Raw genomic sequence first — 20,000 nt, 5'->3', positions numbered from 1 at the left:
ATGGTCAAACTGCCGGAACTCCTTTGCTTGGCAACGTTGTGTTACTGTGATTAGCACCCTAACTTGCTAACTTGCTCAGAAACCAGTAGCAGCTGGGCAGTGTGTGTAAAGTGAAGCCCAGGCTAATCAGACCATTCTGACCCACAGACACTTTAGCATGTCCACAGGTTACTGTAATACTAGTTTTGGTGACGCTACTGCAGCTCCATTGCATTTCCAGTATGAATATGAACACTGTCATGATGTCATCAGTCTCTCCTGTTGTAATTATGAACACTGAGAGACTCACTAGGTAAATGTTGCTTTTTGCACCGGGACCTTATATACTGTATTTACAATACTTTGGTATGTCACAACACAAGTTCCACTTGAAGTAAGAATGTTCTGTGTAATGACTTTCTTCTTCAATAATTGATTTAATAAATTAACGTGGGCACATGGGACACAGAAACAGCCAATCGAGACAGTCCGTCAAGAACAAGACTGAAGCAGAGGGGTATCGAGGCAGGCTAGAATGCTGATCTGAGTGGCATTTTCAGCTGATTCTTTCAGTTTTGGGGACCCTCCGATATTAACTTTAAACAAAGGGAATCGGAGGTTCAAAAAGACTACTGTGCCCCGCGGTGGTGTAGCGGTCTAAGCACTGGCCACTAGTGCAAGCTGCCCACCGGGGACTGGGATCGTATCCCGGTCTCGCCAGATTCGGATATGGCTGGGGCACACACGGGGAGCGGCATATTGGGCGGCCGCTCCCGAGGGCGGTATAGGAGTATTTCCGGACAAGGATCCGTCGCGCAACAGCGCCCCCGGGGTGCCGGAATAACGGTGCTGGGCTCGAGGAGCCAGTCAGCTAGTCTGCCTGGCGGCCTCCTCTGGGACTGCCGGCCACGGGGTCGTGCGGCGGATCCTTCGCAATAGGCAGGGGATAATTGGATGCTAGGTTGGGTTCAATTGGCTACCAAATTGGGTGAAAAAGGGCTAAAATCTGAAAAGACCTGGGGGTACTGAACAGCCCGCACGTTGGTTTGCAGGGTGTTCCTTCCCATTCAGTATTTTGACATATAACAGATAACAAACGAAACCGCCACAACACGACCTCGGGGGTAATCCAATATTCCATCCACACAGTAATAGTCTTGGTAATAATTGTCCACGGGGGTTCTCTTCTAGATACGGCGTCTCAAATCAGTACTTCTCTTCTCTCTTCTCTCAACTCTTCACTCCACTCTCAACCACCCTCTGGTAGCAAATGAGCACCTTTCGAAATACCTTTTCGAAAACCCGCCAACAGGCAAGCCACTCCCCCATGTACCCTGGGTAACCAATCATCACCCCCTGAGCTCACCATGACAACCAGGAACAGTTGGATCGTGACACTACCTTGGCAGTTTGAGCCGAGCTGAGCAGCTCTGTGGAGCTTTTCCTTTTCCTAAGTAAATTTGTAACAAAACCACAGAAAGCAAAAGAAGCGCATAATTGATTAAGATGATTGGATAATTAGGCTTTTCATTGACCATATTGGTTTTCCTATACAGCTCTTATTTAAGCCTATAAACTCTCTCTAGAAAGATGATATTGTGGAAGATAGCGTAGGCTTCTCCACTCATTCTGTCCTGTCATTGGTCAGACAAGCTCAGGTTGATGTGTGTGGTAAGAGTGTGTTCTGTATCTCTGTGTGGTAAGAGTGTGTTCTGTCTCTGTCGCTCTCCACAGATCAGCTGACGATCATCCTCATAGCGGTGCTGGTGCCTGTGGGCGTCATCCTCATCGTGCTGATCATTGTGTGTTGCTGCAGACGCAGAACAAAGTAAGTCCAGCTACCACCGTCTAGACACGCCTACTGTCCCCTAAACACACACTACACACTACTACTGTCTAGACACGCCTACTGTCCCCTAAACACACTACACACTACTACTGTCTAGACTGCCTACTGTCCCCTAAACACACTACACACTACTACTGTCTAGACACGCCTACTGTCCCCTAAACACACACTACACACTACTACTGTCTAGACACGCCTACTGTCCCCTAAACACACTACACACTACTACTGTCTAGACTGCCTACTGTCCCCTAAACACACTACACACTACTACTGTCTAGACACGCCTACTGTCCCCTAAACACACACTACACACTACTACTGTCTAGACACGCCTACTGTCCCCTAAACACACACTACACACTACTACTGTCTAGACACGCCTACTGTCCCCTAAACACACTACACACTACTACTGTCTAGACACGCCTACTGTCCCCTAAACACACACTACACACTACTACTGTCTAGACACGCCTACTGTCCCCTAAACACACACTACACACTACTACCGTCTCGACACGCCTACTGTCCCCTAAACACACACTACACACTACTACCGTCCTGACACACCTACTGTCCCCTAAACACACACTACACACTACTACCGTCTAGACACGCCTACTGTCCCCTAAACACACACTAATTAATTAATTAATTTTGCCATTTAGCAGACGCTTTTAATCCAAAGCGACTTACAATTACGAATTACAGGGACATTCCCCCTGGAGTAACTGAGGGCTAAGTGCCTTACTCAAGGGCACACTAGTAGTGGTGTGGTTTCAGGCGGGATTTGAACTCACAACCTTCCGATCACAAGTCCAACTCACTATCCACTAGACCACCGCTACACACTTCACTGTATGTTCACTCCAAATCACAATGAATCCTAACTAGAAGTCCATGTCATTGTGTGTGTGTGTGTGTGTGTGTGTGTGTGTGTGTGTGTGTGTGTGTGTGTGTGAATCCTAACTCTGTCCATGTCATTACAACAGGAAAACAAAGAAGATAAGTAAGGCAGACAAGCTTCAAATGGGGTCAAGTAAGTGCCTGTCTCAATCTGCCCTCATAGAAACATCGAAACATACTGTACAACCAGTCAGACTGCTAACACGTTATTATAGACACTTGATCATTGTCATCTTATTTTGCCAAGCACAATGCAAATCTTACATCTCTCTCTGTCTCTCTCTGTCTCTGTCTCTCTCTCTGTCTCTCTCTCTCTCTCTCTGTCTCTCTCTCTCTCTCTCTCTGTCTCTCTCTCATTGTTCTCTCTCTCTCTCCTCTCTATCATTGTTATCTGTTTCCAGGTGCCCCGTACTACAAAGTGCACGACCTTAAGAAAGAGGAACACGTGACTCATTTCTGATGAAAGAGGAAGACACAGAATAGTGTTCCATGTTTACTGGTGTATGACTGTACAGAAGACACACACACACACACAACTAATTTGAACTGAACCTTTTATAAGTGACTTAAGAAAGCGTACATTAACTCAATTCAGAATATCTCGCCACCTCGTTGCCAAATGTTAACGTTTGTCCCCATATTGTTATCATATAATGTTCAAATCAAACCAAATGTTATTTGTATAGCAGCGCATTTCTCACAAAATGTGACCCAATGCGCTTCACAAAGAGCAAAGAAGATAAAGCAGCAACTAAGATGGGCATTTAAAAAGGCGAGATTGAATAAGTAGGAGGTTTTGAGGTCTCGCTTAAATGTTTCCAGAGTGTTGGACAGTCTCAGGCTCTCAGGTAGGGTGTTCCACAGTCTGGAGCATATACACTGATCAGCTGTCTCTCCATATCTCCTGGTCCTGGCTTCTGGGGCCGTCAGGAGTTCAGTGCCAGTGGACCTCAGGGGTCTACCCGGTGTGTATCTTACAAGCATGTCCACGATGTTATTATGTTTATCTTATTTTATTAACTTATTGAAGCTTCTGTTGTAATTAAGTTATTTTTGGTAGGGAAATCCAATGATGAAATGCCTACTGTACTGTATGCTTAAGATAGAATTCATTTTTGAATTGAATAAATTACGTTACGTTGCGAAACAATTGTCGGTCTTCTTTTCTTACTGTACAGTATGTACACACATGAAACACAACACAGGCCTTCCCGATTGCATTTATTTATTTTTGACAAGACTGCAACAAAAATGAGTGATAAAAACAAAACATTTTCAACACTTTTCTTACAAAGTCAACACCTTTTTTTGTTGTTCCTGTATGTTGATTCAAGGCAACCAAACCAAAGTAAGGCCAGTGATGACATCACAGCAGGTGACATCACAGCAGGTGACGCCACACAGCAGAGAACAGTGAACTGCATTCCTTGGTCGTGTTTCCCAAGAACACAGAATGAAACATTAAAAGCAAATAAAGTGCTTAACACAACAATGGCAGTTAAAATAAGACAACATAATATGTCCTATTGTGTGAGTTACTGTGGTCAGAGCACTAGCAAACAATAAATAATGTTCAGTCTAAGGTGAAATGAATGGATGAAGTAACTTTGTTACTCAAGTGCTCCGCTTGGAATGACTCTTGTTCCCAGGTAAAGAACATAAATACATAAAATGAACAGAACCAATAGAACACAAACCTCTACTACTTAACGCACATGCTCCTCTCAAGTTTCTGAGCAATTGACGAGGCCATGTGTGGAGTGGTAGGGTCAAATTAAAACTAAACAAGCAAACAAAACAATGTTGTTACTTTCAGAGAAATGTCCAGGATGCAGATATAGAACAGTCAACAGAATCAACAGACGCCTCCCCTGCTTCTGGGTACTCTACTCTTGTCTAACGAGAAACAAAATGACAAATGAATCCAGAGTGCAGGGCTTAGCCTCAGATGCAACGCAACATTTTGCGATTACTCAAGTGGTGTCTGGTTTCTCTCTCTGTTCTCCGAGTGATATCTACACTGTTCAAAGAGCACCCTGTATACTTTGTACACCATCTCCACAGTTTTGACACAGTTCAGTGCACCACCAACCTCCAAGTCAAGTCATAGCATTACTCAGTGGATACATACACACAGTGGATACATACACACAGTGATACATACACACAGTGGATACATACACACAGTGATACATACACACAGTGGATACATACACACAGTGGATACATACACACAGTGGATACATACACACAGTGGATACATACACACAGTGGATACATACACACAGTGGATACATACACACAGTGGATACACACACACAGTGGATACATACACACAGTGAATACATACACACAGTGAATACATACACACAGTGGATACATACACACTAAGTCACATATTTGTTCAGATTGTTAGAAATGCCCATTTTCATTAACTTGGTTCAGTCAACGGATGATGAAATTACACAATTACACAATACTGACAATATGAAAATATATCCAGTGTTTCGGCTCATTCAGAAGCATAAAACCAATGCAACTTTGTACTTACAGTACTTTTTGTACAAACACACACACACACACAACCATTGTCCGATGTTCTCAGCACAAATTTAAACATTCAAAAACTAACAGTGTTCCTACCTCTAAAGCACCTAATCTGGATTCGAATCATCCACAACTAAATCCACGTCAAGTATAAAAGGAATAACGACGGCAACGTGTCAACCAGCACAATCAAAGGCTCTCTGCAATAACTTTACCCATGCGAGGACGTCTACGGATCCTTCGAGGCACAAGGATCACAAATATCATCCAAGTCAAGTAGGTAGTAGTAGTAGTAGGGGGACATAAAAACACATAGTTGTGGATGTTACAGTATATCATATGTGTACTGTACAATGGACATCAAACAGGGAGTCAATGACATGTATGTCAAGAGTTATTCAACAACTTGTCTCATGGCAGAAATGTGAATGTGACCAAGAAAGAAACATAGCATGACTTATTCAAACCCTCCCTTTGCGAAGGCTAACGGTGTGTGTGTGTGTGTGTGTGTGTGTGTGTGTGTGTGTGTGTGTGTGTGTGTGTGTGTGTGTGTGTGTGTGTGTGCACGCGCGTGTATTAATGCACGAGAGAGGAAGCAACAAAGTGAAAATGTCATGCTCTCTATTGGAATGAGTATGGTATGGACCGCCACAGAGTGATATGAAGTTGCCCCTAAACGCCAAGCTAGGGTTAGCTGTTAGCTGTTAGCTGTTAGCTGTTAGCTGTTAAGGATTAGGGGAAGGAGAGTAAGCTGAGGGAGGGAGAGAGGTGGGCAGTGGAGGGGGAGAGGGAGAGAGGGAGTGATGGATGGAAAGAGGGAGGGATGGAGAGAGGGAGGGATGGAGAGAGGGAGGGATGGAGAGAGGGAGGGTAAGCTGACCCGAGAACTCTGCTAGGGGGCAACTTCTACTCACAGCAAACGTGGAATCCGCCCAAAACACTGAAACAACTCAAGGGAATGTTTGGACAGAAGCCTGCGTGTGTGTACTTTGTGTGTGTGTGTGTGTGTGTACTTTGTGTACTTTGTGTGTGTGAGAATTATAAGACGTTCAAGCCACAGTGAGGCTGACACAAAATGAAATGAAAACAGGACAAAATACAAACACATTTTAGCAACAACTAAAAATGTCATAAGGAATAGCAAACCCAGTGTAAAGACAGACAGTGTCGTCAGTGTGCTACAGTACACATGTACAGTACAGTACAGTACACCATGACAACATAACACAACCAGTGTGAAACTCCAGTGTCCCACAATGCAATAGAACGTCAATGTCTGCCCCCATGTTCCCTTGTGCCACTCTGAGACATTCCAGAGACAGATGAAGTCTTCTCCTAGGATAGGAAGCATGTTCAAGACCCGCTAGTGAACACAGTCCAGGACTAGGCTTAATCTGTGTCCGGGAAACTAGCCCAAAACTTTTTCTATCAGGTACATAGTTTATGTAGAACATTGGCAGTTAAACCAGTATATATACCAGCAAGGTAAACAAATCTACTTCAGAGAAGCTGCTCCAACATTGCTGCAACGTTCTGCTCTTAATCCTCTTGGCCAAAGCTCTGAAACCTTCACATCTAGTATTTACATATCAACAATTAACAGCGTTACATCAAAATGAAATTTTAAAAAACTGAAACGCAAGTAAACAAAAAGTCTGATGTTTAGAAAAAACACTTGAGACAGATTCTAATTCTTCCAGTGTGTTGAAATGATACAGGTTGTAATAGAGTAATAGACATTCAGTTGGTTCTGGTTGTCTGTCATTATTCTAGCATGGTTGATCCCAAACATAGGAAATGTTCTGGCTCGATGAAAAATATCCTCCGTAGCATCAACTCCTCCCCAACTCATCTCTCTCTCTCTCTCTCTCCCTCCCTCTCCCTCTCTCTCCCTCCCTCTCTCTCTCTCTCTCCATCACCCCCCCCCCCCCGCCCCCCTCATCGTGTCTCTTCGTCTCTGAGACGGTCCAGCACCAGAACCTTACACTCTCTCTTGGCGATCTTGTCCAGGGAGAGGACAGAGTGGTCTGGGGGGAGGTAGAGGGGTCGGCCCACCGGGGACCCCACCGGAGGGGTGATAGCACGGCGCTCCATCACACTGCCTGTCCTGAAATACCAAACACACACACACACACACACACACACACACACATGCACACACACACACACACACACACACACACACACACACACTGTATATACTTGTATATGCAAGCATGGGAGAGTGTGGGGTGTAAGCGTGAGAGAACTGCTGGTGGTTTTGGCATGGTGTGTGTGTGTGTGTGTGTGCGTGTGCGTGCGCGTGCGTGTGCGTGTGTGTCTGTGTGTGTGTCTGTGTGTGTGTCTGTGTGTCTGTGTGCATGTGCGTGTGCGTGCGTGCGTGCGTCTGTGTCTGTGTGTGTGTGTGTGTGTGTGTGTGTGTGTGTGTGCGTGTGCGTGCGTGTGTGTGTGTGTGTGTACCTGATCAGCAGGGACCTGGAGGGCTGCAGGTGAGAAAAGCTCTGGGACCGGCCCAGACTCTGTCTCTCCAGCAGGTCCCTCACCGCGGGGCTGGACGGGCTGTTCTTCCGGGACAGGGACAGGGACAGGGGGCGGGACTCCCCGGGGGGGTTGGACACCGACGCTGTGAACTGCAGCTTCAGTTTCATGTGCTGGCTCAGCTGTGGAGGGGGAGGGAGGGGAGGGGAGGGGGGAGGGAGGGGAGGAGGGGAGGGAGGGGAGGGGAGGGAGGGGAGAGGAGGGGAGAGGAGGGGAGGGAGGGGAGAAATGCAAAGGCAAAAGCAAAGACGTAAGAAATTGGAGATTGGAATTAGGTCATAGAGTGTGTCTGTGTGTCTGTGCATGTGTGTGTGTGTGAGTGTGAGTGTGAGTGTGTGTGTGTGTGGGTGTGGGTGTGGGTGTGGGTGTGGGTGTGCGTGTGTGTGTGCGTGAGTGCGCAGGCTACTCATGTACACAAACTCACAGAAATATGTTCTTTACACACACACACACACGTAGGCCCAGTGTACCTACCTCAAAGAGGCCAGCTCTGAGGATCTGAAAGGCCACCGTGAAGGAGAGAGTGCTTCCCTTACGGCACTGACCCAGGATGTTGAGAGGAGTGTGACACACCACCGCGCTGACGGACGGATCCTCCTGACGACCTCGTCCTGGGGGGGGGGGGGGGTTAGGGTTTTAGCGTTGGGCCTAGCTACCTTACAGGGTGGTGTTGAACTGAAGAGAGAGAGCAATACGAACAGACCCTGTTACTCTGTTACTCTGTTTGGTAGTTGTGGGCTTTGGTTTCACCAGATCTCTGAAGCTTAGACGGGATTTACAGCGTTGGAGAGACACATCTGTTCTGTTTGCTTGGTTTTTTTCAGGGTTTTTAGACAAATCTGTTCTGTCTGTGTCGCTTTTCTCTCTCTGTGTGTGTCTCTATGTAATGCTCTCTCTCTCTCTCTCTCTTTCTCTCTCTCTGTCTCTCTCTCTCTCTCTCTCTCTGTCTCTGAGTCTCTCTCTCTGTCTCTCTCTCTCTGTAAATGCTCTCTCTGTGTCTCTATGTAATGCTCTCTCTCTCTCTGTAAATGCTCTCTACATTCCTCTCTCTGTATCTCTCTCCCTCTTCCCCTCATCTCTCTCCCTCCGTCTTTTGTCACATCTCCAGTATGTACTCAGCAGCTTCCACCCCTCTCCCCCTAGACACTTACCTCACTACCATCTGGCAGGCTACGTTAGCCAGACACACACGTGTTCACGCACACTGCTGAGGTCAGCCTATAGCCATACATTTGATCATACCCACACCCTTGTATCAAGTATCATGGTATTATATGTAATTATACAACAATTAGTTCCGACAAAGTCATTTGATTGGATTTGATTGGACAAGAGGCATTCCATGAGTGCTGATATACAGTATAACAGCACTGGGACTTTTAACTATATGTATCACTCCGCCGCACAGATGTTCTACTAAATGACCGTTAATTAGACTACATGTTTGTGTTCAGGTTACTAGGCAACAGTCCATTTGAAGTTCAGTTGCGGAACAATTTTTTGTACCTACGACCCAATCACAGCTGTGCTGATATTCAGTATAACACACTCCCTCTCGTGTGATATTGCTTAATTCTATGTTGTCTAATGTCCCAATAAGGATGAGGAGGAACATGCTAGTGAACATATGATCCTATCCTCACCCTGATCCTAACCCTAACCCATGACGACATCATCTGTCTACCTCAGCGACAGTCTCTCCTTCTACGTTCTCTTATCTCTCTCTCTCTCTCTCTGTCTCTCTCTGTCTCTGTCTCTGTCTCTGTCTCTGTCTCTGTCTCTGTCTCTGTCTCTCTCTCTCTCTCTCTCTCTCTGTCTCTCTCTCTCTCCCTCCCTCCCAGCCTTTCTCTCTCTATTTTTGCCCCTCTCACCCTCGGGGGTCCAGACCAGCCGGACAGCCAGGAAGTCTTGCAGGTTGTTGAGGAGGGTGTACTTGACCCGGAAGTGTTCCTGTGACCTCACGGCGCTGGGACAGGAAGCGGTCATGACCAGACGGGGCCGGTCCAGGCGGACGCTGGGCAGGGCGTAGTGGGTGGAGATGTACCTGGTGAAGGGCAGCTTGGGGGTGCACCACTGCAGCACCGCCACCAGGGGAATCTCCAGGCCCTAGAGAAGGCAAGGCAAGGCAGGTTTATTCGGTTGTTAAGTCGTGACGTGTTTCCGGGTCCAACGTTGGCTGAGGCGCTCTCTTCGAAATGCCGCAGTAATAATAATAATTCATTATATTTGTATAGCGCTTTTCCGAGGCTCAAAGACCCTGACAATATGGGGAAAACGGGAAAGTGCTGCTGTGTCCCTTGTTGTATGAATAGATCCCAGTCTAAAAAACGATTGAACTGTCATTCTACCGCTGTAGTACACTGGTACGATGGTGCGGGGAATTTCTGGTTTGGACCTGGAAATTACAAAACATCACGTTTGACGTCAGACTTAACAACCGAATTAGTACAGCACATGTCATACAACAGGGGCAATTCAAAGTGCTTTACATACATTATTTAAAAATACAGCAAGAGGAGCATAAGAAAATAAAAAATTACAATGAATAAAAGCAAATATAAGAAGTAAACAGATAAAACATTTAAAAAGACAATAGTTAATGGATAAAATACATTGCTAGAAGTGTTTGTGTTTAATCATAACTGGTGCAAAACATGAAGGTTTTTAGCTTGGATTTAAATATTGTAAGGGTTTGGGCCTGTTTGATTTCTTCAGGGAGTTTGTTCCAGGAGCATGCAGCAGCGTGACTGAAAGCTGCTGCACCGTGTTTTGTTTTTACTCTTGGAATTATTAGCTGATTAGTCTCAGCTGACCTTAGGGACCTTGCGGGAATATAGGGTGGGAGGAGATCTTGTAGTGTTGAGAAAACACCAGAACCATAGAGGATGAGTGTCACATGGGGATGAGGATGAGTATCACAGGATGAGGATCACATGATGCTCTAGTCTAGACAACAATGGGTGAACGGAATGTTGGGAGGAATGTTGTAGGATTGTAGGATTGTCGGGATTTAATCAAATTTGGAACATCAGGACTGAAATTCTAGAATGGATTGGAATACCAGAATACTGACTGGAATACTACTGGGGGGTAGTGGTGGTCTAGTGGATAGTGAGTTGGACTTGTGATCGGAAGGTTGTGAGTTCGAATCCCGCCTGAAACCACACCACTACTAGTGTGCCCTTGAGTAAGGCACTTATCTGTGCAGTATAGTACAGTGGATTGTGTACATAGCCTCTATTGATGTAAACCAGCTCCTTATCTTCTTGTGATTTTATGCATCTATGCTTTTTCCAAAATGTGTTTCTTTTTCCTTTCTTAAACACCAGGGGAGCCACCCCTCCTAAATTTCGTTGTTTGGTACCTGTACTGTAACAATGACAAATAAAGTCTATCTATCTATCTATCTACTCCAGGGGGAATGTCCCTGTAATTCGTAATTGTAAGTCGCTTTGGATAAAGGCGTCTGCTAAATGGCAAAATTAAATTTAAAATTAATACGGTACTTGTAAACCATTGAACTAACTAACCAACTAACTACCGTACTGTTTTGTATTATATTGCATTTCATATCACCGTACTCTGCACAGCACTTTGGCACTATTGAGGCCACTGTAAAATCCATCACTGTGTTACTTTATCAATGTTGGGTTACTTTTTTCACATTACTTATTATTATTGTGTTATTATTGTGTTTTGGATCTGAATGCTGCAATGCCATTGTTGAGGAACCAAAGCTTAGGAATTGTACTTGTGTACTTAAGAAACGACTCTGATTCTTCTGATTCTGATGAGGGCATTCAAAATGACATATCGTGAGTTTAGAATGATAAGGTTCTATCTCCGTCTAGGGCAGTTCAGAGATATTGAGCGTCAAAGTTTTTACATTCCATTATGTTTTGTGAGATGGAACCGTTGTATTTTATTAATTACTAACTCAAAAATGTCAACATTTTAAAAATAACACCACTCAGGCATTAATAAACACCTAATGGATCAGATTATGTTAAAAAAAACTCAATTTTGACAAAAATTGAGATAGAACCTTATAATTCTAACGTCACGATATGTTGACTCAGAGGTTGTTTTAAAGCATTATTGTTTGTGAATGTGTCCACTACTGAATAATGAAAACAACAAATCAACTGGGTTGCTATGGTAACATGTCTGTCTCTCTTGTCTCACCTCGTTAGTTTCGCCTTCCTCCGGCTGGTCGCTGAGCTGCAGCTGAAACAGGAAGTTCTGCTCCTCCAGGGCGCTGAGCATGCTGGGAAGGCGCGAGGCCTCGCTCTCCATCCTGTAGAACGACGCCGTGGCGACCTCCGCTGATTGGTGGCTGCGGACCAGGAGCACAAGTCAGAACGTCACCATGGTTACACATGCAGGTCCACTGTTTCAGTTGAAAGAGGTCGTCTGGAGGAAGTGGAATGCTGCTGCAGCCAGGTCCTTGGTCGTTGTTGGGAATGACAATTAGTTTGTTGGAATCCCCAACAGCTGTTACATCATCTACTGCCCCTCAGCACTGCGTCTCCTGAAGACACCCGCTTTCCCCTCTACTGTGTCCCTAAAAACTTCTATTGCCCCCCTTGTACTGTTTCTCTGTTTCTCCAGTGTAAAAAAAAAGAAACTAGGTTTAGAAGAAGGTGATAGGAGAAGGTTTTTCCTTCTATCAATGGCCCCGGGCCTGAGCTGGATTACTCTTCCTGCTACGACTGGTGGATCGATGACTCACTTGCTTAGTATTCAAATGTATTGATGTAAGTCGCTTTGGAATAAGGCGTCTGCTAAATGCCAAAAATGTAGAAATGTAATCAACAGCTCTTCCTGGGGTCCACAGTGACCAAGGAGTCGGCTTAACTAGGAACTAGTAACAGACCAGCATCTGGGCTAAGGAGGGAGAGGGGAGTTGGGGGGAGTACCTCTCCATTGGAGGTTTACTTTATCACACATTCTGTATTCCATGACTCCTCATACAAGTACAGTCTTGTACACGAAGTGTGTCGAATCAAATAAATGAAGAAAAAAAAAAGTCCATTACCAGACGTTGTCCATGAGCAGCACAGAGCCGTCAGGCATCATGGGAAGGTAGGAGGAGTTGAAGTTAGGCAGGATCCTCACCTCACGCACACACACCTCCTCCTGGGAACTGGAGTTCAACACTGGAGGGGGAGGGGGGGGGAGAGGGGAGAGGGGGGGGAGAGGGAGAGTGAGGTAGCACACAAATAGCAGATGATGTCATGGCGCCATTGTCTCTGAAACAATTGTATCACTCCCATAGGACACTACTTACATACACACACTGTTTATACATTATGTATAAAGGCAACATACATAACCCCCGACTAGCTAACAACATCCACATCCCACACAAAGACAAGACACTTTAGTCAACATTATTGCCATTTCAAAGGTGCTCTAAGTAAGTAAACCTGATCGGCACAATCATTCCTTCATGGGAGCCAATGTGTGTGTGTGTGCTATTGCCTGTATGTGCTATTGTATAACTATGTAAGTACTTGAACATGTGCGTCTCGCAACTCTCTATCAGGGAGGGTCTCAGTCATTGGTCATACTTAGCTGTCCACCCTTAGTTAACACACTGGGTGGAGTTCTGCTTTTGTTAACCTTGAGCCTATCTGAAGGGAACACACACACACAACACAGTACAAACACAGGCAGGCACAGGTGCGTACACACATAAACAAAGGACACTTTTCCACACATAATAGATGGATGCACGCGCGCACACACGCACACATTCAAATATGCCTAAAAGAGACCCCAAAAGAGACCTTTAAGGAAAACTAAGAGGGTTGGGGGTCTAGTATTTAAGCCTTCGCTCATGCTAATAAAAGGCCTAGAAGCCTCTGTTACTGTCTAAGCCCCCAAGACCTTGTTAACATGCCTCCTGACCAGCAGATCAGGGCCTTGCTTTCAGCCCGTACCAACCATGACATCCCACTTGGCACCCCTCCGCCAGGGCTGAATACAAATGTTCAACATGTGCGTGTCGGCTGCACATTTACCCACAAGCCATTGCTGTGTGACCGTGACCATCACGCAGGGGATGGTGGAAGTACCACAAGACGGAGAGCGATTATCCTTGTTGATTAATTCCCATTGAATTAAAAGGATTTTCACACATCACATCACAGGGTGTTTCAGGCTTAGCAGCGGAATTTGGGACTAAATTAGAACCTCTGTGATCAGAGACCGACAGACTAAGCCTTCCTTCCTTCCTTCAACCACCAAACCAGCCAGGGGCCTCAAACCTATGATCACCAGGAGCCTCATTTATAAAGCTTGCGTACGCAAAAAAGCGTGCATATGTTACGGTACATGTGGGAATATGGTACATGTGGGAAAACTAGGGTTAGGTTAGGTGCTAGGGTGCTACGGTTAAGGTTAGGGTTAGAGTTAAGGTTAGGGTTAGGGTTAGGGTTAGGGTTAGGGTTAGACATGCCAGCATGTACCAAGTCGACGTAGCACCTAACCCTAACCCTAGTTTTCCGTACTGTGTTACATGTACTGTAACACATGTACACAACTTTGATGCAAATTTTGGGATTTAAAAAAACAACAACTTGGCATGAAAATGTGCGTTCCTCCACGCACACTGGGAGCCGTGTGTACTACGCACAGAAACTGGAGACATTTGCAATTGCGACTCCGCTGGCAGAAGGATGAAACTCGAGAAACGCTTTGAAATGGATACCATTGTGTAAAATAAATAATATTACCTCTCATGTATTATATACGAGTCTCCACTCATGTCTGGAATATACTTCCACGAAAGGGATTATCTGACAAATGTGTATCTTTATCTCTATCAAAAAACTGCTTTATATTGGAGGAGTGCACGCCACACATGCACAGTATGGTAAACCAACATTCTAATTCTACGCTGTGACCCACCACTGGAGGTGGATCGACTCTAGGTGCAATGACAATACAGTCTCTAGGTCTCTAGACTACAATACCGTCTATAGGTCTCTAGACTACAACGCCTCTTCAACAGGGAGTCTCAATTGTCATTTTGATTCAGTCTAGGACTTAATCTGCGTCCAAGAAACAACCTACAGGACATACTGTAGATGACCACGTACAAGTGGAACCACCGCTCTGCTGCCTACACCCATGTGATCCTCTCAGATCTAAATGGGGCCCCGATGAAGCGCCTGCCTTCATGAAGAGGTAGCATTGTTTTAGGACTGGGTTCAACAGGAAAAGCAGGATAAAAGCTTGAGGTTAAGCGCAGCGACTAGCTAATCATAGAAACTATGCGTGTGTAGGCTGAGTGCAGGGACTCTCTGGTTTTGCCACAGACTTGTCAAGGGGAAGCTACGGCCTGAGCGGCCACAAGGTAACAGTGTGTGTCTGTGTGTCTGTGTGCTCCCCCACCTTTGAGAACTGTCAGGTGCTTTCCACAAACAGTCATCTGTTGACATTTCACAGCAGGAGGAGGAAGAACAGTCAACGTGGTGCTGACTGTGGAGAGAGACAGAGAGACAGAGAGACAGAGAGACAGAGAGAGAAAGACATTCATTAGATGTTATACAGTCAGTCAGTCAGTCAGTCAGTCAGTCAGTCAGTCAGTCAGTCAGTCAGTGGTTGGTTGTCTTTATCATTCACACTCACAGCCGATAAGACAACATGCCATTGGAGAGGATAGTTAGGATAGGATAGGTAAGCATAATAATATTAATAATAATAATATCTTTATATGGCGCCTTTCTCAAAGCCAAGGAGCATAGGCTCTGTGTGTTGAAAACGATGACGCAGAGTCACTGGATAAAAGCATCTACTAAATATCACAAATGTAAATGTACATATCAATATGATACGTCTGTATGGTGTAAGTCATGGCTAACTACTATCTCAAAGTCCACACTTGTACACAACTTAGAAGGCTTGGTGGCCAATGCGAAGTGCATCGTACCATGACAACGACGATATGGCTATTTTAGCTTCTTTTTTTTTTTTTTTGCATGGTCAAATGTTTGTATTTGATATTCCATACATGTGTACTGGTGCAAGTTACTATTTTTGAGAGCACAATAAATAGCCTACACATCTTGAAAATGTCTTAAAATTGGACTTTCAATCAAAACAGCGAGTAATAAAACAATGGAAGACAGATGCCTTAGCTTAAAGGACCTACTTCAAACAGAAAATCACACTTGTTTCAAATGGAATGGACTTATGGATATTTACTTCATTTACAAGTAAAGGGAAGACCATGCAATCTATATTTTCATTTGTGTTGAATGACTGCCAATGGCTGCTGGCCTGAGCTAGATTACTCTTCCTGCTAGAACTGGTGGATTGATGATTCATTTGCTTAGTCAAATGTATTGATTGTAAGTCGCTTTGGAATAAGGCGTCTGCTAAATGCCAAAAATGTAAATGAGTATGAATAGTGGAATTGCATTTGCCTGTATGTGTGTGTTATCTGTATGTGTGTGCAAAGAATACTGATATTAAATATTAAACATACGGTCGCCAATAGTATTGTGCAACCTGCCATTTGAATGGTGAATTTAAGCTACCTCTATCGGGTTCATATGTGTGTAAATCTGGCTCTAGGTCTGAGGTAAAGCGTGTGACACACGAATGGACAGAATTTTGAGACATACAAAGGGACAACAGATTTCATCGTGGGGGGACAATAAATATAATAAAGGGTGTGTGTGTGTGTGTGTGTGTGTGTGTGTGTGTGTGTGTGTGTGTGTGTGTGTGTGTGTGTGTGTCTTACCCTGGGCTTTGAAGGTGTTGAGGTCCTGTCTGAAGGTGTGTGTGGGACTCCTCAGCTGCAGGATGGTGAGGTAGCCGTGCTCCCTGACCTCCGCCTTCTCCTGTTCCTGCTTCCACACCGTCACTATGACCTGGGACAGACATGGAGACGGGTAAGACAGATGGATGGATCGATGGATGGAGGGAGGGAGGGAGGGAGGGAGGGATGGATGGATGGGTGGATGGATGGAGGGAGGGAGGGAGGGAGGGAGGGAGGGATGGGTGGGTGGATGGGTGGATGGATGGATGGATGGATGGATGGATGGATGGATAGATGGATAGATGGATGGATAGATGGATGGATGGATGGATGAATGGGTGGATGGATGGATGGATGGATAGATGGATAGATGGATGGATATATGGATGGATAGATGGATAGATGGATGGATGTATAGATGGATGGATAGATGGATGGATGGATCAGTCAGCCGGTCGGTGACTCTCTCTCTTTCTCTCTTTCTCACGCACGCATGCAGGCGTCCTCCCTCACCTTGACCTTGAGAGTGTTGACGGGGAGTTTGTCCAGAGAGACGGTGAGAGGGAAGATGACCTCGTCGCTGAGGATCACTGGCTCCTCCAGAGGGCACTGGCAGAGAGGGAGGAGGAGACACAAACACACTGTTAGGAAGGAGGAGGGGAGAATACCCAGAGGAGGGGGGGGAGGGTGGAGGGGACCGAAATACACTGTAGAGAACAGGAGGAATGGAGAGAGAGAGAGCGGGGCAGAGCTACACTGTTTGGCAGGAGGATGAGACAGAGATACACAGGCAGGGAGGATAGGGAGAGGCAGGGAGGATAGGGAGAGGCAGGGAGGATAGGGAGAGGCAGGGAGGACAGGGAGAGGCAGGGAGGAGAGGGAGAGGTAGGGAGGATAGGCAGAGGCAGGCATACGGTTATGAAGAAGGAGGTCAAGCGATGCAGACTGGGACATGGGAGGGGTGGGAGGGGAGAGATGGAGGGGGGAGAGGGGGCAGAGATATTCTATTATTCAGCAATGGAGAGGGGTTAGGGGAGGGGGAGACAGAAATAGGCTACTATTATGAACAATGAGGGATGGGGGGAGGCGGGAGGGATGGAAGGAGGGCAGAAAGGAGAGAGATGTAAACAATGGATTCATGAAGGCAACAGAGAAGGATTAACATAAGGATGTATGGATGGAGGACATTGCTACAGTCTGTTTGCACTATGATATGAATACGGATGTGAGTCATAGGGTTAGGGTTACAAATATGATCGTCAGACTTTAAGCCTAAATACAACATTTGGGCTTCAGAGCAGACAGATCCTTTACTAAAGGCTATGTAGGATAAAGTGTAGAGCAAATGTAAGTGTGCAATAACACATAATCATATTCATTATGTGCTTTCCCATGATTGCTGTGTAAACTCATGGTGTGTTATGTTATCCTGTGAACAGCCCACGGGTAGTTTAGTTTGTGTGGATGAGGTGGTATGAGTTTGCTGCCAAGTAACATAAAAAGACATGTCTGTACCGCACGGCTGAATGACAAGCAAGTGCAAACAAATGCTTTCACAAGCTCTCTCTCCAGCAAGGAAGGGCCTCTCAATGGCAAGTTAAGACAAACCTTAAGAGCGTTGCAGGACTCGCTGAATTCAGTCCAGGTGTCTAGCTATTGCATAACAGTGCTGTTAGAACTGTGCACCTAGGCACAAAAATACATTTCTAGCTTGTAGGTGTCTACTGTCGGTCAACATGTGCAGGAAGTTGAAAATAATCTGTGTGCGATGTGGTTTGGTTGACTTATGCTGCTGCTTGCAGTGCAATTCAGTTTCTTATCAACTCAGGAAATGTCAGCACTTCCTATATTACAGGTGTACACACATACTGCCAAGACAGTTGACATGTGCATGCATAGGCCTAGCTATGAAGTCCAATGCACTCCGATCTCCCTCTCAGTTATGACAGCACCTGTCTGTCACTGTCACCACTACAGCACAGTGTTTTATTGTATAGTATAGTAGTATAGTATAGTAGATAGTGTACATAGCCTTTATTTATGTAAACCAGCTCTTTTCCCTTTTTTATTTTACCCTTGGCCCTCTTGTTTTTAGTCTTTTTTCCAAGCACCAGGGGAGCCCCCCCTCCTAAATGTCGTTGTATGGTACCTGTACTGTATTAATGACAATAAAGACCATTCATTCATTCATTCATTCATTCAATGTTTACCTGCACAGGTGCCCGCCGATACTGCCGCCCATCACTGCCCGTGCTGTTGTGAATGAGAAGCGGCTTGCACTCTCTGAAGCTCCGGGTCCTGGAGGAATCCCTCCTGCTGCCCTGCCTGGCTGGATCAGACTCTCTGTACTCTCTCTCCGTGTCTGTCTCTTCTGCACCATCCTCGCTGCAGCAGCTGCCCTGGAAGTCGTGATGAAACTGGGATCTCTGTCGGCTGCTTTCCCCGGGGCAGACACTGGCCACCGCGGAGAGGGACCCGACCAGCTCTCTCCAAGCCCGGCTACTACTGCTGTCAGCTGCAGCCCCCGGTGCACTCCCCTTTGTCCCGGGCGGTGCAGGTCCATCTCTGGGTCCAGGTCCATCTCTGGGTCCAGGTCCATCTCTGGGTGCAGGACCAGGTGCAGTTGCATCTCTAGATTAGAGCCCAATGCAATAGCAGTCAGTCAAATAACCAGGAAATTCGATGGACTTATACTATTTAATTTGTACATAAGATACAGACAAGACACTCAATTCTGTTAAGGAAAGATTTGCTTTTATTTCATACAAGAGAACAGTAAAGTAAAACCAATGAATGCACACAGATCATATACATACATATGTGCTCTGGGTCCAGGTCCATCTCTGGGTGCATCTCTGGGTCCATCTCTGGGTGCATCTCTGGGTGCATCTCTGGGTGCATCTCTGGGTCCAGGTGCATGTCCAGGACCCTCTCTGGACCGCAGAACCAGCAGGAACTGCACCGTCTCGCCCAGGTAGAGGTGGCTGCGCCGGGGGAGCGTCCTGTACTTGGCCGGGTCGGACAGGTCCGAGATGGGAACGGCAGGAAAATACATAAAATACTCACATTGAGATTCCATCATCACAACCATGGCTGAGCTATAGCTAAGCTTATCTTTATAGCTGGTTAATAATGCAAGCACTCCGATCGGAGTTAACCGTCTCCTTGTTTGTCCGTGCGTCAGTAGGATATGTCTGCGGATATTTCATAAAACAACAAAATTGGAATGATCATTTTCGTGCATCCTGGTCCATTGTATGTATGTATGGCCGCTGGACCCGCGAGCGACTGTTCTCTGTGTGCAAGTGCAAGCAGCAGGACAGTAAATCGAGCGCAGAGACAGAGAGGGTGGTATTTAAACTAGGCAGGAGCAATCGATGACCGATAAATGGAGCTCTCAACGTT

The 20,000-nt window shown here is 45.8% G+C and overlaps 2 protein-coding genes across 2 annotated transcripts in view; one reads left to right on the top strand and one right to left on the bottom strand.

Moving 5' to 3' along the window:
- zanl (zonadhesin, like) overlaps positions 1-1,811 on the top strand; it is a gene marked incomplete at both ends in the record, with an annotated part of 82,749 nt that extends 80,938 nt beyond the window's left edge. Inside the window, 1 exon segment of the mRNA XM_080543119.1 lies at positions 1,714-1,811. Coding sequence (XP_080399245.1) covers positions 1,714-1,811 — 98 coding nt within the window.
- Positions 1,812-7,222: 5,411 nt separating this feature from the next.
- trappc14 (trafficking protein particle complex subunit 14) lies at positions 7,223-19,686 on the bottom strand (the record flags this gene model as incomplete). Its single annotated transcript, XM_080543118.1, has 11 exons — positions 7,223-7,391; positions 7,745-7,944; positions 8,297-8,433; positions 9,694-9,928; positions 12,008-12,158; positions 12,861-12,981; positions 15,224-15,310; positions 16,578-16,707; positions 17,109-17,204; positions 18,806-19,164; positions 19,524-19,686. 11 exons carry the CDS (start codon positions 19,684-19,686, stop codon positions 7,223-7,225), a joined length of 1,848 nt encoding a protein of 615 aa, XP_080399244.1.
- Between the last annotated feature and the right edge of the window lie 314 nt (positions 19,687-20,000).

The sequence above is a fragment of the Nansenia antarctica genome, assembly GCF_963989245.1.
Source record: "Nansenia antarctica genome assembly, chromosome: 12".
NCBI classification, from domain to species: Eukaryota; Metazoa; Chordata; class Actinopteri; order Argentiniformes; family Microstomatidae; genus Nansenia; species Nansenia antarctica.
The sequence above is the reverse complement of the archived record's forward strand: the minus strand, read 5'-3'. Positions and strand labels throughout refer to the sequence as shown.